Below are 26,968 nucleotides of genomic sequence, written 5' to 3'. Positions count from 1 at the left end.
GGTCTCATAGTTGGTAATGCTGAGGGGTGACCTGGCCATGCTGGTGTCCTCCAGCCAGGTGCCACCTGGAGTGGTGGGCTTCTCCTAGGTGAATGTCAGAGGCCCACCTAGTTAATGGGGAACTAACAGGTCGCTAGGTTTGTGGTGCACAGAGGCCCTACTCCTGCCACCTGGCTGAGCCCAGCATGTGGGCTCTGGAGAGCCACGCTGCTGGGCCCTGAAGGGAAAGTGTAGCCTGCAGGCCCACACCTCCTCCTGTGAATCACACTTGGCGGGACAAGAAATCCCAAACACTCTGAACAATGAGTTTCCAGTAAAATATGACAGACGTGATGAGGCGGCGAAGAGGAGGGATCTGGCTGGGAGTTGGCACTGGCACCTGGATGACGAAAGCCAAGGGGAATGGAAAATGCCAGGCCCGCCCCTACCCAGGAGTATAAAGAAGCCCTGCATCCTTTTCGAACTCAACCTGAGCACCTTTCCCTTCTCTCTTCGACTTGCTCGCTCGCTCACTCACCTCTCTCCTCGGCATCATGACCACTTGCAGCCGCCAATTCACCTCCTCTGGCTCCATGAAGGGCATCGGCGGTGGCTCCAGCCACATATCCTCTGTCCTGGCTGGAGGCTCCTGCCGGGCCCCTAGTGCCTATGGGGGTCTGTCTGTCACCACCTCCCGCTACTCCTCTGGAGGGGCTTGCGGGCTGGGAGGTGGCTACGGTGGTGGCTTCAGCAGCAGCAGCAGCTTTGGCGGGGCCCTGGGTGGCGGCTTTGGTGGAGGATACGGTGCTGGCCTTGGTGGTGGCCTTGGTGGTGGCTTTGGTGGTGGCTTCGGTGGTGGCTTTGGTGGTGGTGATGGGCTCCTGGTGGGCAGTGAGAAGGTGACCATGCAGAACCTCAACGACCGCCTAGCCTCCTACCTGGACAAGGTGCGCGCCCTGGAGGAGGCCAACGCCGACCTGGAGGTGAAGATCCGCGACTGGTACCAGAGGCAGCGTCCTGCTGAGACCAAGGACTACAGCCCCTACTTCAAGACCATCGAGGACCTGAGAAACAAGGTGGGTGGGCCAGGCAGCGGGAGGTGCCATTCCTGCCACCTCACTCAGGAGCAACAGGTGCCTCACACCACCGGCAACTTCAGATTCCCAGACAGGACAGCCTCCAGCCCCGGACCCCTTCTTCTAGCTCTGAATGCCCCCAGTGGAGCTGATCCATGAGAAGAAGGCCTCCCTTCCCCCATCTTGCTCATGCCTCTCTGGGCCCCTGATCCTCAGACCATGAGAGACCAGGGATTCCTACCCTTACAGAGGAAGAAGCTGAGACTTTGGGCTGTCTGCCCAAGGTCACACAGCAAATGAATGGCAGGACCAGGGCTAGAACACTTGTGCCTCACCTGCCAGGACAGGAGACAGCTACCTGTTCTCCAGCACAGGGGAGGAGCGAGGCTGTAACGGGACCAGGCTAGACGGCCAAACCACTCATTAGCTCATTAGTCTGGGCTGTGGTGGCTGCCGCCCATGAGCCCTGGCACGGGCGGCCCCTCCCCATGGCCAGGAGGGCGTGGAAAACCCACAGAGACAATCAGTGGTGGCCCACCTTGCCTGCCCTGCACAGGAGGGGGCTTGTGTCATCTGCCTCCAGCCCCCTGCTCCCTGCTCCTGCTCCCAGGTCACACCGGGGTCCCTCCCGGCTGATCCTGCTTCCCTTGATTATCTGACTGATGCTTTGCATGGATTAGAGAAATTAGATGATAGCGGAAGGAACTGTAGCCAATCCAGGGCTCAATCTACTTTTTTTCCCCTCTTCTATTTCTTTTCTAGTCCCCTGTGCCAGCTGGATCTCAATGTTTGGGAAAGCCCCACTTGAGGTCCTGTGCTCTGTGGACTTGAAAAGGAGTGTCTGTCTGTGCCTTCAGAGGACTGGCAGGGCTGGCTTGTGCAGAGAGAGGAGAAATCAGATTGGGAAGGAGGCCTGGAGAGCTTGGTCACCCCTCCTCTGTGGGCGGAAAACTTGAGGCCCTAAGACATGTCTCAGGTTTTGCAAGTCGGTGGTTGAGCCAGGACCAGAACTCAAGGGCTTTTTACTCTAAGACCAGTGCTCTTTCCATCTACTCTGCTGACCACGGGTCAGCCACATCCTGGGTCCAAGCTGGACCACTGGGGGTATACTTTAGGCCACTGTGGTAAAGGCTTGTGGGGAGTAGGGGGGTCAGGAAAAAGCATGAAAGCAAAGGCCTGATGCAGTCTGCAGTCAAGGCTGGCTGGCGCTGTCCATTTGACCAATGACCTGTGCCCTTTCCACCTGCAGATCCTCACGGCCACCGTGGACAATGCTAATATTGTGCTGCAGATTGACAATGCCCGCCTGGCTGCTGATGACTTCCGCACCAAGTGAGTTTGCAGTGGTGGCCCAGAACAACCAGTCTCCCCTGGGTGGGGCATTTTTGGAGCAGTGTTCCCTAAACAGAGCTGGCGAGGCCTGGGATGGCTGTGTGAAAACCCCTTGGGGGTGCTTATAAAAATACATGACTCTTGGGCCCCACCCTTAGGATTCTGATTCAGTTATTTTTAACAGGCTACCTGGGTGATTCTGAACCACAGCCAAATTAGGGAGCCACTACTTTAGGGAGAGACACTCCCCACTTTTCCACCTGCCCCTGAAGTGTAGGAAAGAGTCATATTTGGGGGCCTTGTGTGCTACTGGTTGGCTGAAGCCAGGAGCATCTCCCCTTCGTGAATTCTATAGCATGATGAACTATCTTATTCCCTGCACCACCCTCCTCCTGCCCTGGAATGTTCAGATCTGAGCAATAATGGGAATTGTGTCCATCTGTGCCACTTTCAAGATTGGGTCCCTAAGCCACCCACAGGGTGTCAGGTGTGGGCAGAAGCTGTGGAGGGGAGAGAACAGAGCCTTAAGTGTGGCCAGGATGGGCCTCTCATTCCTTTCCCCCGGGACATTCCAGGTACGAGACGGAGCTGAACCTGCGCATGAGCGTGGAGGCCGACATCAATGGCCTGCGCAGGGTGCTGGACGAGCTGACCCTGGCCAGAGCCGACCTGGAGATGCAGATCGAGAGCCTGAAGGAGGAGCTGGCCTACCTGAGGAAGAACCACGAGGAGGTGAGAGCTAAATGGAAGCCAGCTTAGAGGGTTAGCTGGGAAGGAAGAGATGGAACTGAGATGTTGGAGGGCAATGTTCAGGCCAGGAACACCTCTGACTAGGGACCCTTGACTGGCTGCCATAGTAGGTCCCTGACTGTGGATTGTTCCTTGGATGTGCAGGAAATGAACGCCCTGAGAGGCCAGGTGGGCGGAGACGTCAATGTGGAGATGGACGCTGCCCCTGGCATAGACCTGAGCCGCATCCTGAACGAGATGCGCGACCAGTACGAGAAGATCGCGGAGAAGAACCGCAAGGACGCCGAGGACTGGTTCTTCAGCAGGGTGAGTGGCATTCAGAGGGGAAGGGACCTGGGGTGCTTGCCTCCTGGGAGCTTCCAGTGCGAACGATGTTTTTTATTCTGCAGACGGAGGAACTGAACCGCGAAGTGGCCACCAACAGCGAGCTGGTGCAGAGCGGCAAGACCGAGATCTCCGAGCTCCGGCGCACCGTGCAGAACCTGGAGATCGAGCTGCAGTCCCAGCTCAGCATGGTAGGGGCGCTATCAGGCCTGCAGTAAGCCCAGGGCCCTGGGGGAGGGATGACCACCTTCACTCACCCCCAATCTTTGTTCCTTCCCTCACAGAAAGCATCCCTGGAAAACAGCCTGGAGGAGACCAAAGGCCGCTACTGCATGCAGTTGGCCCAGATCCAGGAGCTGATCAGCAGCGTGGAGGAGCAGCTGGCCCAGCTGCGCTGCGAGATGGAGCAGCAGAACCAGGAATACAAGATCCTCCTGGACGTGAAGACCAGGCTGGAGCAGGAGATCGCCACCTACCGCCGCCTACTGGAGGGCGAGGACGCCCAGTGAGTGCCCAGGGCCCCCTTCCAGAGCTGCCCCCACTGTTAGTCACTGCCCCTCCGTGTGTCTAATGATCTTGCCCTTTTCTATCTTCACAGCCTCTCTTCCTCCCAGTTCTCCTCTGGCTCTCAGTCATCCAGAGATGGTAAGACTTTCCTCCTTATCAAGCCTGGACTCAGGACCACCCCTGTCTCCCAGCAGGTCTAGGATGTTGGATGGGGGCTCTGGAAGGGTAGAGCTAGGGTTTCCTCACCCAGTATCCCTTATGCACCTCTTTGGGAAGAAGAAGCCATTTTCTAACCCCTCCTTAGGGCTAGGAGCTGGTGGCCCAATGTTTGTGGTGGACCCCTTAGTTTTGGCAGTCAGCACCGTGGACAGAGCCCCACATGGGTCTTCCCACCAAGACCAGTCCATTTGGGCAGATCTGGACTGAACCAAACTCTGAGTTATTAGAAATCTTCAGTCTGGGAACTCAGACTCTGCCCCTGACCTTACAGAGCCCTAGTCTGAAAGAAATGTGCTGATGGTTGCAATGCTGGGGCAAGGTCAGTGGGTGAAGTGGTAATCAGGGGAGAGGGCAGCAGGGAGACAGTTCATTTAAGTCCCTGCAGCTCCTTGGCCTCCTCACTCCTGGTTTCTTCATTGTTTGTCTTTCGCTGGTAACACCCTCTCTCCCCTCTTCCCCAGTGACCTCCTCCAGTCGCCAGATTCGCACCAAAGTCGTGGACGTGCACGATGGCAAGGTGGTGTCCTCCCACGAGCAGGTCCTTCGCACCAAGAACTAAGGCTGCTCTGCACTGCTCAGGCCTAGGAAGCACTCCCACCATGTGGACACAGATTTCACTGGGGGATCCCCTCTCCCATCTCCCTGCACCCAAGCACTTCACACCTGAGCCCTGTTTCACCCTTGCCCCTCCCAGCAATCAATAAAGCTTCATTATCTGAGTTGCACAACTCCTGCATCTGCCTGGTCATTGTCAGGAGTGGAGGTGGGGAGAAAGCGGGGGAAGCATCTCCTTGGAGCTCTCGGAGCATATGGCTATGGCCTCTGGGGCTGGGAGAAAGGACATGGGGGTGGATTGGGCTCAGGTCCCAGGATTGCTTTCATCATCTCAGAAGATAGATGTGTGTACCAGGTCATTTGTGGTGTCTCCTGGGGGCATGGAGGAATGTTTGTTCATTCAGTCACTCATCCATTTACTTATTTATTCCTTCATTCATCAGATATTACTGAGTGCCTTTTGTATGCCAGGCACTGTGCTAGGTTAAGGATTCTTACATGTTTGTCTTCAGGTATTCCTCTGAGAATATATTGAAAGCTACAGATGTCTTCCCACACATTTGCATATAATTCATGAGGTTCTTGAGTTTCCTAAAGCTTATCAATGGAGGTCCATGAACTCTTATGTTTTACTGAGAGTTTTGTCTCCCTCCATCCCACCTGCTCTTGTCTCCAGAGCTGGGTCTGAATCCTGCCTGCTCTTAGTTGACATAGAGCAAGTTGATTGGCATCTCCAAACCTCAGTTTCCACATCTGTAAGTTGGGTACAACAACAGTACCTACCCTGGGAACTTGTTGTGAGGATTTGCTGGAGGATTCACATGTCAGACCTCTAGCACAGTGCCTGGCACGCTGCAGTCTCAGGGCACGGCTATCAGTGATGCTGTGTGAGCTACCTCTTATACATGGTGACTCTTGTCCATAATGAGGGCGTTTTTGGAGGCTTTAGGAACAGACTGACTGGTTTCCAACCCTGGCTCTGCTCTGAATTAGCTCTGTGACCTTGGAGAGTCTCAGTTTCCTCACTTGTCCAGTAAGCATGGTGAACTCTTGCTTCTTGGAGTTGATATGGGAACCCAGTGAGTGAATGCACATCAAGACCCAGGTTTGTAGGAGCTTCCTCTGGTGGGGAGTGTCCTTTCCTTTTTTGGGGGGTGGGGGCTGGAAAAGGAGGAGGAAGGGGAGGATCTCGCCTGAGTGAGTAGTGGAGATTCCAGAGGTAGGTAGGGCTCACTGCCCCAAGCTAGGAAGGAGTTGACTAGTCACTATGTCAATTTCAGCAGCTCAGTCATTTGGCTGCATGAATGAAGCTTTGAGGGGGAGTCAAGGGTGGGACTAGGATTAAAGAAGAGTTACTCTTTGAAGGAAAGGGGGCTAAAAGACTGGGCTTTGGAATCAGACATCCTGATTTGGAGTCGTGGCTCCTACACTGAATAACCCGGAAGAGTTTGGGCAAGGTCCTCTTTCGCAAAATGGAGAAAGAAAACCCTCACTGCATAAGGCCACGGAAGATTAAATGATCTCATGCAAGAATGAGTTTTATCATCGTGGTTGGCACATAATCTGCTCTATAAATGGAAGCGTAAGAGCATGAGTTATTAGGAAAAGGAATGAAGTAATATTGGTTTCTTTTGACCTCATCTTCACCTCAGGGAGGAGAGATCTAGAACTCTGAGATGTCATTTTACCTGAGTTTTCACTCTAAGAAAGGTTGATCTAGGGTGATCTTTGGGGGAGGGTGGACCATTACGGAGATGAATGACAGTTTTAGAGGTAGGAGGGGACAGTTCAGGGAGGAGGGAAGTTTGAAGGAGAGTGGGAGGGATGGTTTTGTGGCCCGAAAAGTGGTAGGACCCCGGAGGGGAGGGACTGTGTGATTCTTGTAGGGGTGCTGGACCCTGGGGACCAATGTTCCCAGCTGGGCAATGAACTCAAGTGGCATGGAATCTGGGGAGTGGTCCACATTCAGGAGGGCAGAGAGCAAAACGTATCCACAGTCACTGATGAGGACTGAGGTCTGGAATACTCAAGACTGCGTAAGAATCCCCAGACATCACTCTGCCTTGGAGGAGGTGCCAGATTAGAGTTTCTACTCCCAAAGAGGATCTGCTTTAGAGGAACATAGAAACGTGAGATTTCTTAGACCTGGGTGTGCTGGGTCAGTCTCCTCTCCTCTCGAGTGACTGCCATTGCTGTTTGGAGGGAACCCAGGGACAGCGGGCTTGCTTGATGGTAAAGGTGCACCTGGGGGCCACCCGGCTGAGAGCAAGCTCAAAAGTGGGAGGCAAGGAATTCAAGCAGTGTGCTATGAGGTGGTCTAACCCTGTGTGCTGGGCCCTAGAGGGAAGCCAGACAGGGCAGCTGTCCCAGGGTCCCCCATGGAGTCCCACCTCTCCGGTGTCCCACCACCACCATCATACTCCACTGAGAAGAGTGGAGCCAACACTTTGGGTCCAGCTGCTGACCAGTGCTCTTGTCTCTAGGGCCTGGTGCTACAGGTCCCCAACTAAAGATCTGAGTCATTCACAGTGACAAAGACAAGACCGCCTCCCCTGCTGCCACCAAGGTCTAAATGACAGGAAAACAAGAAAATGACTCCATAACATGGTCTAGTGGGGGCAGCAGGAGCCACCTCTCAGGGTCCTGGGGGTGGCCATGTGGCCCCTCTGGCTCCACTTTCCCCAGAGCAATTAGGAAGGAGTGATCTTCTCCTGCCCTCAGCACAGAGAAGGGCAGCGTGGAAAGGGCTGTGCAGCCGGCTCCTCCCACCTCCTCCTCTTCAGGGTACAGGGACCTGCTTCAGGTCCTACAGACGGAAAAATGGCTGAGCCCAGCCCCGGTTCCTGGTCAGGCTTGTGCTTCATTTCTGTTCTGGAGTCCCTCAGGATGAAGCTAAAAGCCCAACAGGACCAGCACAAATTTTTCCTAGCTGACTCCAAGGTTTTTGTTTTATGGGATAGGGTCCATTTTGAAATTCCGAGTCCCCTTTAGTCTGGGGGGCTCTTTTATTTTTTATTGTGAAAAGACCTCAAATGTGTTCAGGGACCTTTCCAGGCAACAAGGGGCATATCTCCCTATGGTTACCTGATCAGGTGAGTGGCTCTGCCCCATGGCCGCAGACGGTCTGGTTTGGATAATGTAGCCAACTAGTCCTGGTTGGGATCAGAGGAAGCAGGCATCAGCTGGTACCACAGGGGGCAACCCCAAGGGGGTCTGAAGCCCAGGAGCCTGGTGGTCCCGATGTCCTGACAGAGAGAGAGATAGAGAGAGAGAGAAACAGAGACAGAGAAAAAGACAGAAACAGAGTCAGAGAAAGATAAGCTAGTGAAGGTACTGGGCTAGGAATAGGCAGTGAGGCTCATTCATTCATTCATCCATTCATTCACATGTATTTATTGAAGCTTACTCTTCTAGGTGTGGGGAAAATTAAAGATGAATTGAGCCAGACTGCACAAGGAGAGAGACCAAGTGAAGAGGCTGGGGGCGGGGAGAGGGAGCACCAGGACTTGTGTCCATCTTAGCTCCTACTCACTGCAGGACAAACCTGCTCCACCTCCTTCTCGTTTAGCTCTGTGACTGTGGCCAAGATACTTACCCTCTCTGAGCCTCAATTTGCTCAGTTGTAAAACGATTATAAAATTAGTACCTACCTCATAAAATGACACTGAAGATTAAATACTACCGGCAGGCAAAGCAAGGGGAATCTTACCTGGAGGCCAGGAGGGTCCTTAATGGAAGAAACCATGGTCCTCCAATCTTGGTGTGCCCTCCTCCCCAGCCTCATGTAGCACAGGTCCTCGATCTGAATGCAGGCTCAGCAGACAAGAGGGATGGACTTACTATCCAGAGGGCTGTGAACTGAATTTGTCCACACAGTCCAAGGGGAAGTCAGGGACAGACACAATGCCACTGACAGTCAGGAAAATGTCCCTCTGTGTGCCAGACTCACACCCCCAGCTTTACAATATTAGCTCTTTCAAGCCTCACAGCAACCTGGTGAGGTCAGAACTATTTTTTCACCACCCAAATCATTTGCTTGACAGCTCACTGCCCTATGGCCAAGTTGGCCTTCTGCCCTTGCAGTCTCGGAGCTCCTTCCCATCTCAGGACATTTGCACATGCTCTGCCCCAGCCCCCTCCCCCACAGGATTCTCTTCTGGCTCATTTGTATTCACCCTTCACTCAGGTGTCTCTTTCTCAGGGAGAACCCCCTAACCCTGATCTCTCCAACCTGGCAACACCTTCATTATGTGCTCCCCATTTTCCCACTGACAGCACTCAGGCCAGTTTTGAATTACACATTTATTCTTGAGGGTCTGTTTTATCCCATAGTAGCCCAAGAAGGTAGGGGCTCTGTCTGACTTGTCCATCACCTCATCTTGAGGACTTAGGACAATGCCTGGCGCATGGTAGGTGCTCAGTAAAGGATGAATCCAAACTTACAGTGAGGAAATTGAGATTTGGAGAGGGGAAGAACTTTACCCAAGAAAGTAGAGGAACCTGGTTTTAGACTCAGACTTGTCTGGCTCCAAAGCCAGTGCCCCGGTCCTCTGCTAGTTGTGTCATCACAGACACAAGGCTGGGGTGTCCAGACTCAGGGGAGACCTATGAGACCCGCCCCATCCCACCCTCCCTTGCCCATGCCCCTTGGTCTTGCTGAGGGGGTTGGTGGGTTACTCCAGACCCACCTGGGGGCCATCCTGTCCCTTTTCCTGAGCTGTCTGGCCCAGGGAACCAGGTTGGGCAAGGTGGGGTCAGAGATGAGGGAGGCTGACAGAACCCTGGCCAGAGCAAGTGATTTCTTCTTCTAGGGTGTGTGACGTAGCTCGCTCTCCTATCCTCTTGGGGCTCAGGAGCTTCCCTGTGAGTCCACCTCCAACATCCACCGTGGGAAAACTCCGGAGCGTGAGTGAGGAACAGCGCACGCGCAGCTCAGGAAGCCCTGGTGCCTGAGACCCGGGGAGCGTCAGCTGCCTCTGCAGCCCCATGGCGAGGCCGCAGCCCACACCACAGTGCCAGCATCCGCGTGCGGCCGTGCCCTTGGAGCGCTGAGTGGTGGGAGAGAAGGGGCTGCAAGGACTCGGGCATACAAAGGAATGGGGAAGGAACCACGGAGTTCCACCTGCAAGGTGTCCCCAAAGGTAGGGAGATGGGGACTTAGGGGACAGGGCCAGCCTTCCACTGGCCACGGGAGCCCCACAGCTGGCCTCCCACCTCTCAGCTGCTCCCCCCGACTTGCTGTCTGTCATTGAGCCCAGGTGGGGCTGAGGGAGGGCCCTGAGTCATCAGGTAGCTGGCTGCTGGGGGCGGGAGGGCAGGCGTGGCGCGTGGGTCCGCCCCTCCATTAGGCACCTAAGCAGGGCCCAGGCGCCTACACCTTCTGTCAGCACTGATTCTTTACTCATATCTTCGGCGCCTGCCACCACCCTGCCCAGCCAGACTCCCCACCTTCACTGTTCTCCCTGCCTCTCTCCATCCTTCTGACTCCTCTGCACAAGAAGTGGAGTGGACTTTCCAACCCATATCTAAGCATCACTGACTTTCCTTCACCCCAAAGTTAGGATCCACCATCCTGGCATTGAAGGTCCATCTTGCTTTTTCACTCCAGCCCTATCTCATGCCATTCCCCGGACCCCCTAACTAAATCATACCACGCCCCCACACAACCCGGAGAGTGCTCACGTTTGCAGCTCCCTCCAGTTGAAGTGTTCCTCTCTGTCTTTTCTACCCAGAAAACTCCTACTCCTCTTTGGAGACCATCCATGCGCCCCTTCTCTGAGAAGCCTGCCTGGGTCTCTCCCTCTGGCTTTGCAATTTGCTCTGTTACACTTTCCACACTGCGTCTCGGTGCCCCCCACACCCCGCCCTACGTTGACAGTATGAGCTCCTCTACCCCTGTGCCACTTGTCCCTACGCCCAACTGTGTCTGGTTCAAGTAAGATCCCAACACGAATGGGATGAAGGGAGATAACTGGTCATTCCAGGTAGGAGATGCCAAGTGCTGAAAAAAGAGCTACAGGTAAGAAGAGAGGCTGGTGTGGTCAACAATGACTTTTAGGAGGTGCCCGGGTGGATAGACCTGGGTGCCCGAGCTGGATGGAGGAGAGGTTGGGCAGAATGGGGGGGAGCAGGAGAGGGGACAGCCAGCAAAGTGGCGCCTCTGGGACACTGCATGTACATTCCCTGCCGATGCATTCATGGCTGGGGAGCCTAAGCACCAAGGCCTGTCTGTATCAGGGCATCTGAGACCTGCCTGGCTGACCAGAAGCTCCCCGCTGGGCACCCCGATCAGCTGGCTCTCATGAAACACGGCCCATTTCCAGCCATGGTCCCAAGCCCATCAGTCACTGCCTTCAGCCATCTCTTTGACTTCCCACCTTCCAGGATTGTCCTAACTCATTCAGCTCAGAGCAGCAGACCCCAATCCTCAGAATTCCACTGCAGTTGCCCGAAAAGGCTGACATCCTGTGGGGACCCCTCCCCTCGTCCACCTCTTGGGACCCGTGAGATGAGGACTTAACAGTTTATGTGCTCTGGGTTGGCTGTCAAACCTGGTTCTCCCCTGAATTTTGAACTTACCTGGCTGATTCTCTGCCCCGCATGGAGGGAAACTTGGTCACAGCCAGCTCCCTTCCCTTCTTTATGAGCTAAGAGGGCCTAGGACTTCCTCCCCGATCTGGCCATCCCTGCACATCTGCTCCAGTGCCTGCTGCTTCCTCTTGAGGCTGACTCTGCTCACACCATCTGGCCCTCCCCAGGGGATTGGGGGAGCGTTGGGCTGGAGAGAGAAGGAGCTGCCTCCCAGCCCCACCCTCCCCACTCCTGGGGCCTTGGACTCAGTTTCCTCATGAGAAGCCCCTTTGGGAAGAGACGTCAGGGGCCATAAAGACAGTGCGTGTCAGCCCTACCTGGAGGGGCCCCTTGATAAATGCCTACTCTTCCCCATGTTCAGCCCTGCTCCCCAGATCTGTCAATCCTCCAATACGAAGAGGAGTTGGCAGTGCTGGACAGCTCCTGCGGCCTGGCTCACCAGAATATGCTCGGACTTTCTGCCAGGGACAGGGGATTGTAAATTTCAGGAGGGCAGGATAAGTCACACATCTCAGCATCCTTCCCAGGGCTCCGCATGGGCTAGGCCCCTGGAAAAAGTCAACGCCATACCCACTGCTGGGCTCTGCTGAGGAACTAAGACAGTCGAGCCACTTGCCTTTCTGCCTGAAGGTCAGCTAACACTAGCGTTACTTCATTTATTCAGTCTACTCTGTCCAGAATCCTTCTCCTTCATGCGAACTCTGCTTGCTGTTTCAGAATGCTGGGGGTGTGTTGCTTTGTTAGTGTCTCAATCTTTCTGCCATGCCACTCATCTTTTCCATCAGACTGGAGACTCTGAGAGCAAGGACTGGGCTCACCATCAGATTGGGCTCTGTGAGTCCAGGGGCCAGTCTCCCTACCCACCCAGGCAGCTCCCCCAACCTCTATCGTAACTCCTTGGTACTCCAGTCCCAGCTCACCCACAGTGGGCCCCAAGTCGGAGTGGAGAGGGGTGCAGACAGTAATGATCCTCAAAGGAGGAGGTGACTCTGCTCCTGGGAGTTTCTGTCTCAGAGGGGCTAAATCTCAGATCTACTGTCAGGGCAGTGGACACCAAACTCCAGGATCTAGGCCACCCCTTTGGCAGCAGAGCTGATTTATGGTGCTCTTGACAGCCAAATATCATTAAATTACTTCACACAATGGAGAGAGGCTGGCTGCCTCCAGGCTGTCACCAAAGGACGCTGAGCCTGGGGCAGCTTGGAGAAGCCCAGCCACCTCCCGTATCTCAGACCTCCTTTGAGTCTGTCTCAGGGAGACCGGGGCAGACAGAGGGCACACCCAGGCGTGCCACCATCAGCTGGGGGTATAAGTAGACATCCTCGGGTTCAGCTCCACATCCTGCACTCTGGAGCCGGCAGCACTCCTACAACTGCTCCCACCCACGAACAGAGGATATTGCCATGAGTTGCAGACAGTTCTCATTGCCCTGCGGCGGCTGGAGCGGCGGGGGTCGCGGTGGAAGCTTTAGGTCGTCTGTCAGCCGCTTCAGCTCCTCGGGGGCTGGGGGAAGAGGGGGCCGGTTCAGCTCTACCAGCAGCTATGGTGGGGGGAGCTCCGGGGCCTGTGGGAGGGGAGGTGGCGGCAGTTTTGTCTCCAGCTTTGGCCAAGGATCTGCGGGTGGCGTTAGTGGTGGTAGTTTTGGTGGTAGCTTTGGTGGAGGCTTTGGGGGCTTTGGAGGTGGCTTTGGTGGTGGTGTTGGAGATGGTGGCATTCTGCCTGCGAATGAGAAGGCCACCATGCAGGAACTCAATAGCCGGCTGGCCTCCTACATGGAAAATGTGCAGAGACTAGAGAAGGCCAACAGCGACCTGGAGAATAAGATCCGGGAGTGGTATGACAGGCAGAGGCCCAGGACCGTCCAAAAGGATTACTCTCGCTACTATGACACTATCGAGGATCTCAAGAAGCAGGTAGGCCGGGGAAACACAGATCTGTCTGTCTGTCTCTCACACGCATGCGCACACACTCCCACACTCACTCCTGCCCTTTGTCTTCCCCAAAGGCAAGATGCTGGGTTCTAAGCTCAAGCAGTAGCCAGACCGTTCGTCTTTTTGAAACTTAAACTTTTATCAGAAACAACTCTTGGCCTGGCCCCGGTGGGGAAAGCAGAGCCAGTGTGGAGGGAGCACAGCAATGGGGCTTCCCCCATCCTGGGTCTGCCACCAATTCACTGTGTGATGTTGGGAAGCCCAGCATCCTCTCTGGACCTATTCTCCTATCCATTAAAAAACTTTTTTTGTTTGTTTGAAAAAATCTTTGGGGGGAAGTAATTAAGTTTAAACCCAGGACCTTGTGTGTGCTAAGTGTGCACTCTACCACTGAGCTCTACCCTCCCCACTCTCCTATCCATTTAATACGGAGGATAGGCAGACTAGCTCTCAGGTTCTGATGGTTTAGAATTTCTGTAATTACGTGAAAAAAAAAAGGGTGCTGCCACCCCAAACAGGTAGGTCATATGGCTCAGGAGAGGGGAGCATCTGCCTGTCTCTCCTCTCATCTCTTACGAGTTCAGAGCTTTCCAGTTTGGAAAACTAGAAATCCTATCTCTCCCTTCCTACTTCTCCTGGGCTCCTATAAGGACCTGTCTTGATTCTTCCAGTTTTCTTGGACCCAGATTTACATGCTGGATGTTCAAGTGATGGAGAGGATCTAGAACTCTGGGCATGGATAGAAATCATCTATCTACCCATCACAACCATTCACCCATCCATCCATCCACACGTCCTCTATCCATTCAACTGAATGAGCGAGTATCCTCAGTGTTGCTCTGGGCAGACAGAGTGATGTCCCAGACTTGGTCTCTGTCCTTGAGGAGCTCAGAGTCTAGCTCATTCACTGTTTCCACCTGTCCCCCTTGCTTCTACACCTTCTGATGAACAGCCTCTGGGTATCTTGTTTCTACCCCAAACCTCTTCCATCTATTTATTCATGTCTAATCTTAGCCATCCTTCAGGGACCAATTCAATTACCACCTCCTCCCTGAAGTCCTTCTTGATCTCCCATAGCCACAAGTCAACTCTTCTTTCCTTGAACTCTTCTAGGATATTTTGGACTTTGTAGTTGACTGTGGGCTCCTTGAGGAGCAGTTATTTCATTGATCTCTAAACCCCATAGTGTCCTTTGTAGTAGATCTTCAAGTATTTGTTGAATGAATGAATATAAGCCACACTGAACATCCTTGTTGGAGGCTGTGAGGGGTGAGGGGTCTGTGCCATATAACAGTGGTAGGAAGCTCCTCCAACCTCTTGGGCATCTTCCTGGATGGGATCGTCACCTCCTACGGCTTTTCTTGGCCTCTTGCCCTCCCAGAAGTGGGCCACAGCAGGAGTGCATGGGTCCTATGCCATCTCCTCTTTTTTAGATTGTGTGCCTCACGGTGGGCAACAACAAGACTCTCCTGGAGATTGACAACAGTCGCATGACCCTGGATGACTTCAGGATGAAGTGAGTCCTGTTCCCACTCCCATTGCTGCCATCAATCCTTCCTCCACCTGCTAGTGCTCTGGAGATCCCTGTGGGGGCTTGTGCCCTCTTGCTTATGTTCTACCCCTGGCTGGTCTGCAGGTTTGAGATGGAGCAGAACCTGAGACAAGCAGTGGATGCTGACCTCAATGGCCTGAGAAAGATGCTGGATGATCTAACCATGCAGAAGTCTGACCTGGAGATGCAGTATGAGTCTCTGCAGGAGGAGCTGATAGCCCTCAGAAAGAATCACGAGGAGGTGGGATTCTGGCTACTTACTGCTAGTGGGGGAGAGGGAGGAACAGAAGTGCAGGGATAACTTCGGGTGGAGGGGAGCTCTGGACCACTGCCGGGGAGACACACTCTCCCTTACTCTTGAGGAGGACATTCCCATCCTATGGTGGTAGTTGGGTTTTGACTTCACACCTGTGACCCATCCAGTCTTTGCACCCTGGGGTGAGCAGAGGGAGAGGACTGAAAAGTGATAGAGAGTCTCCCTGACCACATCCCCTTCTTCCCTGGCAGGAGATGAGCCAGCTGTCTGGGCAGAGCACTGGGGATGTCAGTGTGGAGATGAATGCTGCTCCTGGCAGAGATCTCACTAAGATCCTCAACGACATGCGCGAAGAGTATGAGCAGCTCAGTGCTAAGAACCGAAGGGACATCGAGCAGCAATATGAGAGTCAGGTGAGCAGTGGAGGACTCAGAGTCAACCCTCTATCCCTCCATCCACGTATCCTTCCATTTGTTCCTCCACCCACCCCTCCATCTCTCAGTCCAGCTGGGTGTCTCAGTCATCCTTCTTCCAATTCATTCACTGCCCACGAACATAATTATTGAGCAGCTTCTCAGTGCTGTGTTTCATGTGAAGTGCTGATGTCTCAGAGATGAGCCACACAAGATTGTTGCCCTCGAGAAACTCTCACAGTTTATTGCGTGTGTGAACAAAGGCAGAGCATAAACATCTTACATAAGACTGTGTGCTATGGGACCCTAGTAGTGGTACCCGGTGAGCCCCTCACACTACACTGAGCTCTTTGGCGACTCCCTTCCTCTTGGGTCTCCATCATCTAGTGTAGAGGCTGGCACATGTAGGCATGATCTGTAGTGTGTGTGTGTGTGTGTGTGTGTGTGTGTGTGTGTGTGTGTGTGTGTGTGTGTGTGTGTATTTGGCGGGCCAGTTTGAAATAACATTAAAAAGGAGTTTAGAGATAAAGTGTGAAGACTCTTGAAGCCTTGCTGAAAGGGAATGTTAAGTTAAGAGAACTGGACAATCCTGCCTGGCTGGAGGGATCCAGAGCTCAGGACAACTTGTCCTTGGCTTTGGCCCCATCTTGGCTCTGGAGGTGAAGGTGCTGATGAGTGGGGAAGAGCCTTCCCCATTACTGCCTCTAGCCCAGCCTGGTCCTCACTGAGCTTTGGTGTTTGCAGATGAGCCAGATCGAGCAGGAGGTGATGTGTTATGGCCAGGAGGTGGAGTCCAACAACAAGGAGGTGACCAAGCTTCGGCACAGCGTCCAGGAGTTGGAGATAGAGCTGCAGGCTCAGCTCAGCATGGTTGGTGTTCCTTCTCTGGACCCTCTGCCAGGGTGGGACACAGGAGGCTGGGCACAATCCCCGGGGGCAGGAAGGGGAGCAGTTATGAGGTAGCATCCCTCTCAGAGCCTCTTTCTGCTCCCTAGAAATCGGCCCTGGAGCAGTCCTTGGAAGATACAGAGAAACGCTACAGTCTCCTGCTGCAGCAGGTCCAGGAGCAGATCAGTATGCTGGAGGTCCAGCTTGCTGAGATCCGGGCAGAGACTGAGTGCCAGAATCAGGAGTACAGCCTTCTGCTCAGCACCAAGATGCGGCTGGAGAAGGAAATTAAGACCTACTGCAGCCTCCTCGAGGGCGGCCAGGAGGACCTGTAGGTGCCCCAGGACTCTGTGGAACCCTTCTGTTCTGCATAGAGGCAGCTGGGAAAGCTCCTGTACACAAGGGTCTGATGGATTGAGGGTTTCTTCCTCCCATGGGGGGAACCTCAGGGCATTTGGGCTTTGGGAAAGGAGGATGGTAACAATGAGAGAAGGGACAGCTCTCTGCTCTCGGGAGAGAAAGGCTCTCCCCTTCCAGCTGTGGTATCCGCCCAGCCTCTGTCCTCTGCTTTGCAGGAAGAAAGACTTAGGAGGACTCACATTACATTTGGGTCTTCTGTCCGGGTTCATTCTTGTATATATATGTGAGGTTACTCATTTCATATCTGTGTTTTCTTCTCAGTGAATCTCATGGAACAGGACAAATCAGCTTTGGAGGTGGCAGAGGAAGTGGATCTCAGGGTGGAAGTGGAGGCACTTATGGAAGAGCAAGTGGAGGCAGCTATTGTGGAGGAAGTAGCTCTGGAGGGGGAAGTGGAGGCAGCTACGGAGGAGGAAGTGGATCTGGAGGAGGAAGTAGTGGCAGCTGTGAAGAAGGAAGTGGATCTGGAGGAGGAAGTGCAAGGCCATCCCAGTCTCAGTCCTCTTCCTCAAAATCTGGTGGCTGTGAGACACAAGGTAAGGGACAACTCTACGTTGTGAGGGGTGGGGGAGGCACAGGTGATACCTGCCAAGGTACTGCCCTTTTTGAATATCTTTGTGCCTCTCTGGGGAATACATATTCTAAACAGAGCTAGATTTTAGGGTCCATCTTAGTGAGGTGCCATAGACTTGCCCTTGTTTCTGAATTTATCACTATTTTTGACAGAGCCTTAGGTGAGGCTAGGACCAAATTTACACATGGCCCAAGTCTCAGTAGCATAGGAGATGGGTTAGAAATTGTGTATCACCTTATATATTTCCCACCACACCCTATGAGGGTCAGAGAATTTAAGTAACTTACTCAAGGTCACAAAACTCATAAATGAGAGCTCAGCCTTGGGGGTGTTCCAGACCCAGTGCTTTGAATCATCATGACGATGGGGACTCCTGGGTCAGCCATGGTTCAGGTAGAAAAGAGGTTCAGGGGTGTAGTCAATGACTGGCTTGTATAAGTCAGTTATATGATGAAACTGCCAAAAGGAGCATATGTTAAAGATAATAATCTGAATGCAAGAAAGAGCCGCACAGCTGAAGTGGTCTCTTAGTCAGAGACAGTTTCCCCTTGTGCATGTTGAACCTCGTAAAATAAAAATTTAATATGAGATTGTAGCAAAAGTCTGGGTAACATGACTAGGAATGTTTGGCTCAGAAAAGCCTTAGGGTGCCTGGGAGCCATCCTTCTCTAGAGTGTCTGATGTGGTTTTATGCATCATCTTCAGGCAGAGGTTACCTCAATATCCAAGGCATTTACTTAAAAAAAAAAACAAACTGTTGAATGGAGGAGGGGTCTGCCTCATGAGGCTCCAGCCTCCGAAATGTGAGAACATCCGCCAGCTGCTGCAAGAAAGCTTCAGGAATTGGGTAGGGGCCACTAGGATCCCAGGATCCTTCCATCTCAAGATTCTTCAGCTCTTTGAGCTTCAATCTCCTTGTTCTCTTAGCCCATTTTTCTCCAAGTCCCAGTCTCTCTGTCTCCTGCTCTAAGTCCTCTCTTCTCACTCTCACCTCCCTTCTATCTCTCTACAGGCTACCAGATAAGATACTAGAAGCCCTGTAAACCTCCGTGGCCCTAACCCAGCTGAGCATCCCCCAAACGGGCAGACCCTGGATGAAGCCTACCCACTGCACTGTGGCGATGAGCCCTGGGGCCCATTTGGGATGGGGCTGACTGGGCAGTTGAGCCTCTGGCTGCCCATTGGCCCCCTCCTCTGGGGTTGGGGAGATCTCTCTTCCTCTGGTCTTGGGGTGACTCCACTTCCTGTCTGATCTCAAATTCCCAATAAAGCTTTCCTATTGCAAATCGAACTTGGACTTGGACCCGTTTGTTCTTTGGGATTAAGAAGGGGCAGAAAGGAGGTGAAAGGAGAATCAATTGAATCCACTTTAAAAGTGTTGGTTAGCTTTTCTATCAGTTAACTTTTGCTTGGAGCAAAGCAATCCACAATTTCGTGGCTTAAAATCACAACCTTTTATTGAGCTCATGGGTTTGCAGTTGGCAGTTTAGACTGGGCATTTCTGTTTTCCTTTAAGCATCTGTGGTCCAGTCCGAGTCAGCTAGGTAGCTCTCCCCTCCTCTGGGGCTTGGCTGCATGCTGGTTGGGGGTGACGGGGTTGAAAGAACCACATGACTCTAATCCTCCAACCAGCTGGCTTAAGCAAAGTTTCCAAGATAATGCAAGGCCTTCTAAGGCTTGGGCTCAGAGCAGTCACTTTGGCTGCATGATTTTGGCCAAAGCAAGTCACCACTTCAGCCAGATTCAAGAGCAGGATAAACAGACTCCTTCTCTTGATAGGAGGAGATGCAAAATCCCATGGCAAGGACATGGATTGAGGGAGGGCAATCACAGAGGCCCTATGTTGCAAACAATCTGCCTCAGTCTCTTAGCAGGTCACGTGTTCACTACTGAGGGAAACAAGACAAAAATGACATGGGTTTTGCTTTGGAAGGTTTCACAGATGGTGAAAAAATACAGGCACAAGTGCAGAAAAAAAGTGCTCCAAGACAAAATAAGGAACCTTCCACAAGACAGCAGCTGCTACAGTCCTCCAAGGACTCTAGGCTTGACTAGGGATGTCTTCCACAAGACAACGCCCTCAGTCTATGTTCCAGATACCACTGCTGCATCCTGAACTTCCCCAAAGCTCAGAGGCTTGGTGGGAATAACTCACTTCTGCTGCACTTGGGGTCATTACAGCTCATAGGCTGGGGGCTGGAGTCATCTGAAGTCTTGCTCACTCACATGTTCAGCACCTGGGCTGGAAAGACTCAATCCTGGGGGCTGGCCCTGCAGGAGCTTCTCAGCATCTTTGTGTGCAGACTCTTCCTGTGCTGTCCAGCAGGACAGCCTCAGGGTAGCCAGACTTCTTACATGCTGACTCGGGGCTCCCAAGACATATGTCCTAAGCAAGAAAGAACCAGGAAGAAGCTGTTTTGCTTTATTACCTAGACTTGGAAGTCACACAGTGTCACGTCTGCTGCACTCACTGTCTTGTCTAGATTCAAGGGAAGGGAGTATAGATCTTGCAAGGAGGCAGAACTCTTTAAGATGATCTGGTTATTCAGTCAAACAGTTCAAACAGATGCTGTTGTGAAGGGATTTGAGGGAAGTAATTAAAGTCTCTATTGAGGAAGATTATCCAGTGGGCCTGACATAATCACATAAACTCTTTAAAAGCAGAGAGTTTTCTTGGTTTGTTGTAGAAGAGGAAGTCAGAAATTTGAAGCATGAGATTTCAATATTCCATTGCTGGCTGGAAAATGGAAGGAGGCATGTGGCAAGGAATGTGGGTAGCCTCTAGGAACTGAGAGCCTCCAAGGAAAAGGGGACCTCAGTCCTCCATCTGCAAAGAACTGAATGTTTCCAAAAACAAGAAAAAGTCTGGAAGTAGATTCTTCCCCAGAGTCTCCAGCTGGGAGCTCAGCTTGGCCAACACCTTATGATATCCTTTATGGAGAACCCAGTCACACTTGCAGAATTGTGATTTCATAAATGGGTCCTATTTTAAGCTGCTACATTTGCAGTAATTTGCTAAGCAGAAATAGAAAACAAATACAGACCCCAAAGATGGCAGAGTGCCCATGTCACGTAGAAGGACAGCATGTGGAATGGGATATACTGATCTTTGGAAGACACAGTTTGCTACAGATTGGTCAAGCCATTGGGGGAGGGTTTACATTAGAATAAACCTAGGACATTAAAGTAATGTAGATACTCAGGAAAACCCAAGATCATAGTTGGAAGCTGGATGGTGTCTCTGGGTCCAAGATGGCTCTAGTGAGATGCCTGAGCATCGAGAGTTTGTGATATTTTCTCTAGTGCTTCATCCTTAATATGCAACTGGTCAAGATCTTCTCTGATTCTCTTCCCACTTACACCGTCTTTCTCTCCTACCACTCTATACCTTCTCTCTATCTCCCAAGGGAGAAGCCAGAAATGTGCTTTTCCCAACTTCCGTTGCAGCTAGGACATGTGGTGTGGCTCTGCCAATCAGGTGCTCCCACACAAGACTTTGGAGGTGAAGGAAGTGCCGAGTGGAATCTAATATGGTAGAAACAGGACAGGGGCTGAGACATGTAGTTTACTGAGGCAACAGTAATGGTGGTTCTGCAGGGATGTGCAGCGCCCAACATCAATAGTTTGAGCTGCAGTGTCTGTGGCCAGCAGTGACAGCAGTGGTGTCTTCCTGGAGCAATCCTTCAGTGTGATTTGGAGAATGCTTCTGTTTACCTACCCACTAGGTCTGATTCTCTGCACTTTCTGGAAAAGATGTATTGCTATCTCTGCAGGTCAATGCAAATGTATCCTGGTATCCTTTGCTTATTGGAATAGAGGAAAAAAAGAGTTTCCCATATCAGGTGCTAAGGACTGTTGTGATCTGTTCTAGTAAGTAGACCTGATCTGAATCAGTGATTTCTACTGGAATAGATACATGATAAATTATAAAATTATCATTCCCTAATGTCTGTTTATATTCTACACAGGGAAAATGACAAGTTAATGGGGGAGGTGACCAGAGTGATCAACCCTGAATTTATCCAATTTTTATGTGGCACTAGTCTCTATCGATCTCTTAGAGATGTAGTGTTACTGACTCTTCTTACACCATAATCCTTACTCCATGGGTCAGGGAGCTATTTATTGACTACTTTCATTCCATTTCAGCTATTGGGGGAAAAAAACATTGGTTGGATCCAGGGTACCATTGGGCTTATGAAAGACAGACTTAGGTCAAAACTCCATTGGCATCTGATCCTTTGAAATGGTCAGATTCTCAGCTGCAATCAACAGAAACTACTCTGGCTGTTTTAACAAGGGATTCATAAGTGCTCTAGATAACTCAAAGAATCATTAGGAGAGTTGGAGAAACAGAATCTAGGCTTAATTTCTGACATCTCCCCAAATGACATAGCAGAATGGGTCTGCCAAGGGAGCCGTTGCCTCTGCCAACACTGGGAAATTTCCAAGTCAGGACGTGCCCTGTTGAATAACAACCTCCACAGCTTGGGCTTCAGAACCATGCTGCCTCTGCTATCCATGCCAGCAGGTAGGTGCCCCAAATGGAACCTACTTCCTCACCTCCCTCCCTCCTAAGTCTCATGTGGTACATCGGATTGGTAGAATCTAAATCACATAGCTTATCTTAGCAGCAAAGGAAATTGGAGAATGTGGTTTTTTGGATTTGCCTGGAAAAGAATAGTGATCAAAATGACAGCTATCACCACCCTCACATAAGCTTTCAGTCTAACTGGTGAACTACAGTGTTGTTCTGCATTTTCAGAGATTAGAGTTACTTTGGAGCCAGTGTCCAATAATCCCTGCAGGTTGGGGTATTTCCTTCCCTTCAGTACACAGCTACTCTTGTAAATGCCGCCAGGTTCCTACGGGGGAAGGTTGGGAGGTAGACGCACAGTGCATTCCTGTGATGTTATTGCAAAGTCCTTCCTCAAGGGTACCTGGATTTCCCTTTATTCAAAGTGCTCTGGGTCTAAGAGCTGATCCTAGTCTTAGAACTGGATAAGATCCTGCCATTCTCTATCATGGGGCTTAAGACAGGCTTCTTCCTGATCTAAACTTTTCTTTTTGGGGGATAGGGTAGAAAACTACAGCAGATACGACTGACTGACTTGCTCATATCAGTTCCCACATCTTCCCAGTGAGCTTTCCTGTTATCTAGAGGCAGATAATCTTCAACCTACTTTTTCCAGACTCCCTTACAGCTGTGGATCTAGATGTAATAAAAGTTTTTCCAATCAGTGCACTTTTGTGGGACATGAGTTGAGTGGAAAGAGATCTGGAGGGAGGGAGTGTTTTTTGTTGGCATAGATCTACCAGGTACTATATGCCTGGGGCCACCTGATCTGGTAATGGCTTCCTGATTCCCAAGGTTTCTTATTGTGGCAGACCAGGAGTTCCTTTGGGGGCTGGCTCTATGGTCTTAATCAGGGAGCCATTTCTAGAGTCTCAATCTAGAGTCTGCTTCTCCAGCCTTCTAATGATTTCACAAACAGCCAATGCTCTGTATTAAATTCCTTTCTGTTTCTTTATGTTTCTGTGATTGATTGATTTAGAGTCCAATGCTTTTATTTTTATTTTAAAACACCTTCATTGTGGTATAATTCCTGTACAGTAGACTACACATATTTCAGATGTACAATTTGATGAATTTTGATGGATGTAAATACCTATGAAACCACCGCCACAATCAAGACACCTAACATTTCCATCACTCCCCACGAGGTGCAGACTTCAAACTCTCGATTTACCCCTTCCCACTCCTTTGGCCCACTGGTAACCACGTTTATCTTCTATGTTTGTGAGTCTGCTTCTGTGTTGTAGTAAGTTCATTCGTGTCCTTTTTTAAAGATTCCACATATAAGCGATATCACATGGTATTTATCTTTCTCTTTCTGGCTTACTTCACTTAGAATGACAATCTCCACATCTGAATGCTCATTGAAGTAGGATCTTGGTGGTCTGCCCATGTAGTTTGGTCTTAGGGACCCATGATAAGCTGATTATCATACGGAGCCTTACAGATTTTATCATCCTGATTACTATTCCAGCCCTCCAGCAACGGACGCGTTCCTGCTTGCCCTCTGCCACATGGACCCCATCTCTGTTAAAATCAGGGAGCCCAATTCAACTGTAGCATCTCCTGCCCACAACCTCACAGAACAAGGGCTACCATGTTTTCCAAAGATGCTGTGTTCCCTCTTGTCTAGGTATTTGTTTTTATTTATTTTATTTTTCTAATGGAGGTCCTGGGGACTGAACCCAGAACCTCATGCGTGCTAAGCATGCACTCTAGCCGTGAGCTACACTCACCCTGCTGCCTAAGTATTTCTTAACTGCCAGAGTCTGGATAGTGTCTTCTGGGCTTTCATAGATGGGGAATGGTTGCATGGGTTCTAAATGATAAGCCCACTCCAACATTCCTGTTTTCCTAGCTGGTTGCGTTTCTTTCTCTTTATTCCTCTTCCTTTATTATTATTCCTTCCTTCTTTTCAACAAGGATTTTCTGGAAACTCAACTTTATTTTGTATAAGCCACTTTTGAGTTCCGTTTCTGTCCACTGACTGAGCAAATGTTTAGACTCAGCCCTAAATAACTCAAGCTGGCAGCTGAACTGCAAATCTCTGGTGAGTGCCTCCATATTGATTAACTCAGTCTGATCAAAAATTGGAAACCATCCCCAAAGCCAGTATTCACATTTCTGCTGATATAGATCAGTGACATCTTGAAATTCTCCTGGTGAATAAGCCCTCATCTCTCAGCTTTGGCTTTACAATGGACCTCCTCCCTTGGAGATCTAACTTATTTATAATTTTAGAGACAATAAAGGATGGTAGGGGAACATGAGGAGCATTTGGAGTTTGGGGTACTACAGGTCAATTAAATCCTCTCATATATTTCTGTTCCAATTCTTTGAGTGCCCTTCTTTTCTGATCAATGGTCTAAATTTTATATGACATTTGGCAAGGTTGTGATTTCAATCGATGCTGACATTTGGCAACTTGGAGAACTCAACTTTAAGATGAACTATTAGCTACTTCGGCCTTGTAAGTGCAAGAAAGAAGAGATCTTCTCAGTATAATCATGGAATGTTCCCAGTCCTCTGACACTCTAGAGAGTCCAGATCTTAGGAATTTCAGTATATTACCCTTTCACCCACTGAATTCAGGGACAAACAACTCCCATAGGCAGAGGCTTGTCAAAAGTGCCCTGTGTTGGGGGTTGGAAATAAATAAAGTTGTGAACCGAACACATGAGGTCTGTTTCCCAGTGAAGACTGTACAAAGAGCTGGGAAGAAGATGGGTGACTTTATACGTGTGGATTCTTCCCTGGGATCTCGGTGTCCCCTCCCACCCCCGCCGAAGGCCCTGGCTCTGTGCTGGCCAAAGGGAGGAGTGGGAAACAGGGTGGAAAGTGGAGGAATAAGAGTGACAGCTGGATGGTCTCTGAGAATCCTTTCGGCTCCAAATCTATTGTTCCAACACTCATAAACCCCAAGTGCTTTGCTCTCCCTGAGCTTCCCTCCCCTTCGAGTCTCTCCTACGTGTCCAGGCTGCTGCTGGCCCCCTCGGCCTCAGCGCCCTGATGCTCTCTCTCTATCTCAGGTCCAAACAGGCACAAAATCAGTTCCCTTACTAGATGGAGAATCACCGGGACTATCTGAGCAGATTCTCAGGAAACCAAAAATAAAGTTCAACAGAATCAACCACCACCATCACTCACAAATAAAACCCAGGAGAAACAGAAAAGTGTGAGGATAAAATCTAGTGAGGAAAGGTAGGTGGTGGTGGTGGTGGTGATATGTGAGCCTCTTTATGAAAATCTCTAGTTGGAGTCTCCATCTATTTTATTTAATTTTGGGGGGGGGAGATAATTAGGTTCACTTATCTGTTTTTTAACTGAGGTACTGGGGATTGAACCCAGGACCTCTTGCATGCTAGGCACACACTCTGTATCTGAGCTATATCCTTCCCTCTTTCATCTCTTTTAATCCCTTCTTCGGATCAACAATTCATCCGTTCATTCATTTGACAAATATTTGTGGGTGACTTTTCTGTGTTGGGGGTTGGAAATAAATGAAATTGTGAACCAAACACATGAGTTCTGTTTCCCCAGGAAGCTCTAGGGCTGGAAGCAGATAAGCCGATTGGTCATTGCTGAATGATGTGGTGAGTGCAGTTGGTGATGGGAGGGGACAGGGGGCTGGGAAAGCATGGCAGCCGGGGAGGCTTCCTAGGACAGGTCTGGGACAAGGTTGTTCCGTATCATCTCGTTATTTCTCACAACAGCTGCGAGAAGTAAATATTATTGCTTCCACTTACAAACGAAACTGAGGCTCAGAGAGGGAAGTACGTTGCACAAGGCATGCCTACCAAGTCGGCCTGGCTCCAGATCCTGCCCTCCTAGCACTGCCTAGGTGGCTGCTAACAATTTCTAGGTCAGAGATGGGCTTCTGAAGAGAAAAGAATAGTTATTTTGAGATAATTGTGCAAATAACTAAGAGCAAGGGCTGCGATGGCTGGCCTCAGTTTCCCCCCTCTGAAGGCACCTGTCTGAGCTTGTTGAAGGAAGGACTGAGTGGGCGAGGAAGGAAGGATGAGGGCTTTGGACCAGATGGTTCTTAAGGACCCCTCTGCCCCAACCCTATCTTGTTCTGATTCTCATACATCTTCAGATGGCTTTGATCCCTCTGAGCTTTGGGGAATCTCTCCCCCAGCGGCTCTGGGTCCATCTTTGCTGCCGCCAACACTCTCAGCCCCTGGGACTTGCTGTTCACACCTTAACTCAGGCCAGACCCAGCCAGCCGCGATGTCTCTCATCTGTTCCCCTCAGCACAACCGAGACATGTTGTCAGAACTTTCATCAAGAGAGAGGGAAACGTCAGGAAATTGAATCAAGAAAACTCCAAACCCATAAGAAAGACTAGAGTCTGAGATCCAAAGGTGGGGTAGGGGTGGGGAGGAAGTGGGCTCCACTGAGCCCCCCGCTCATGCGGCGCCCCCAGCAGAGCCCCAGTCTGCCTTTACCAGGTCATTGCCCCCTCCATTCAGCAAGCACTCGTCGGAGGCCTGCTTTGTGCCAGGCATGCTGCCGGTTGCTGGGACTGCAACAGTGACCTAGGCGGACACAATATCCGCCCAGCAGAGCCCTCCAGGAGACACAATGAGTGACAACAGCGTGACACAGGGTGCCGAGCTCCGCTCTGGGGGCATCTGGGGGCTTTGGGCCACACAGCAGGAGTCCTAGCTCAGTCTTGGGAGTCAGGGAACGTTTCATGGAGCACGTGCTGGGCCAAGGCCTGAAGGATGGGTTGGATTTATCCAGGTGAAAGTTGATGGGGGTGTGGTGAGTGCCTGCATGTGTGTGTTGGGGGGGAGGCGAACATTCTGGGCAGGGGGAACTGCATCTGTCAAGGCCTGGAGGTGTCACTGAGTGTGGCCCAGTGGAGGAAACGAAACATGTTTTCTGGGGCTGGGGCGAGGGAGTGGTGGGGGTGGGACAAGTGGGGGCTTGCTCCATGAAGGGGAGGAAGCTGAACTGTATCCCAGGAGTCCGAGGTAAGCCCATGACCTCTCTGCATTCACCTTTTTCTAGCCCTGT

At 51.2% G+C, this 26,968-nt stretch overlaps 2 protein-coding genes across 2 annotated transcripts; both read left to right on the top strand.

Moving 5' to 3' along the window:
• The first annotated feature begins 354 nt into the window (after positions 1 to 354).
• On the top strand, positions 355 to 4,915 carry KRT14 (keratin 14). The gene is made up of 8 exons (XM_010986008.3): positions 355 to 1,055; positions 2,305 to 2,387; positions 2,963 to 3,119; positions 3,282 to 3,443; positions 3,527 to 3,652; positions 3,746 to 3,966; positions 4,060 to 4,106; positions 4,649 to 4,915. The coding sequence occupies exons 1-8, from the start codon at positions 534 to 536 to the stop codon at positions 4,744 to 4,746; spliced, it is 1,416 nt and encodes a 471-aa protein (XP_010984310.2). The 5' UTR covers positions 355 to 533; the 3' UTR covers positions 4,747 to 4,915.
• Positions 4,916 to 12,736: 7,821 nt separating this feature from the next.
• KRT9 (keratin 9) lies at positions 12,737 to 18,399 on the top strand. The gene is made up of 8 exons (XM_010986022.3): positions 12,737 to 13,246; positions 14,698 to 14,780; positions 14,901 to 15,057; positions 15,324 to 15,485; positions 16,230 to 16,355; positions 16,481 to 16,704; positions 17,055 to 17,329; positions 18,380 to 18,399. Exons 1-8 carry the CDS (start codon positions 12,737 to 12,739, stop codon positions 18,397 to 18,399), a joined length of 1,557 nt encoding a protein of 518 aa, XP_010984324.1.
• The last annotated feature ends 8,569 nt before the right edge of the window (positions 18,400 to 26,968 follow it).

This window comes from Camelus dromedarius, chromosome 16 (assembly GCF_036321535.1).
Source record: "Camelus dromedarius isolate mCamDro1 chromosome 16, mCamDro1.pat, whole genome shotgun sequence".
In the NCBI taxonomy this organism is placed as follows: Eukaryota; Metazoa; Chordata; class Mammalia; order Artiodactyla; family Camelidae; genus Camelus; species Camelus dromedarius.
The sequence above is the reverse complement of the archived record's forward strand: the minus strand, read 5'-3'. Positions and strand labels throughout refer to the sequence as shown.

Bases quoted from the DNA above. Each gene is read 5' to 3' on its own strand.
- KRT14 (XM_010986008.3), top strand. From the start codon at position 534: ATGACCACTTGCAGCCGCCAATTCACCTCCTCTGGCTCCATGAAGGGC. The intron at 1,056-2,304 runs GTGGGTGGGCCA...TTCCACCTGCAG, and splicing joins TCGAGGACCTGAGAAACAAG to ATCCTCACGGCCACCGTGGA. The intron at 3,444-3,526 runs GTGAGTGGCATT...TTTATTCTGCAG, and splicing joins AGGACTGGTTCTTCAGCAGG to ACGGAGGAACTGAACCGCGA.
- KRT9 (XM_010986022.3), top strand. From the start codon at position 12,737: ATGAGTTGCAGACAGTTCTCATTGCCCTGCGGCGGCTGGAGCGGCGGG. The intron at 14,781-14,900 runs GTGAGTCCTGTT...GCTGGTCTGCAG, and splicing joins CTGGATGACTTCAGGATGAA to GTTTGAGATGGAGCAGAACC. The intron at 16,705-17,054 runs GTAGGTGCCCCA...TTTTCTTCTCAG, and splicing joins GAGGGCGGCCAGGAGGACCT to TGAATCTCATGGAACAGGAC.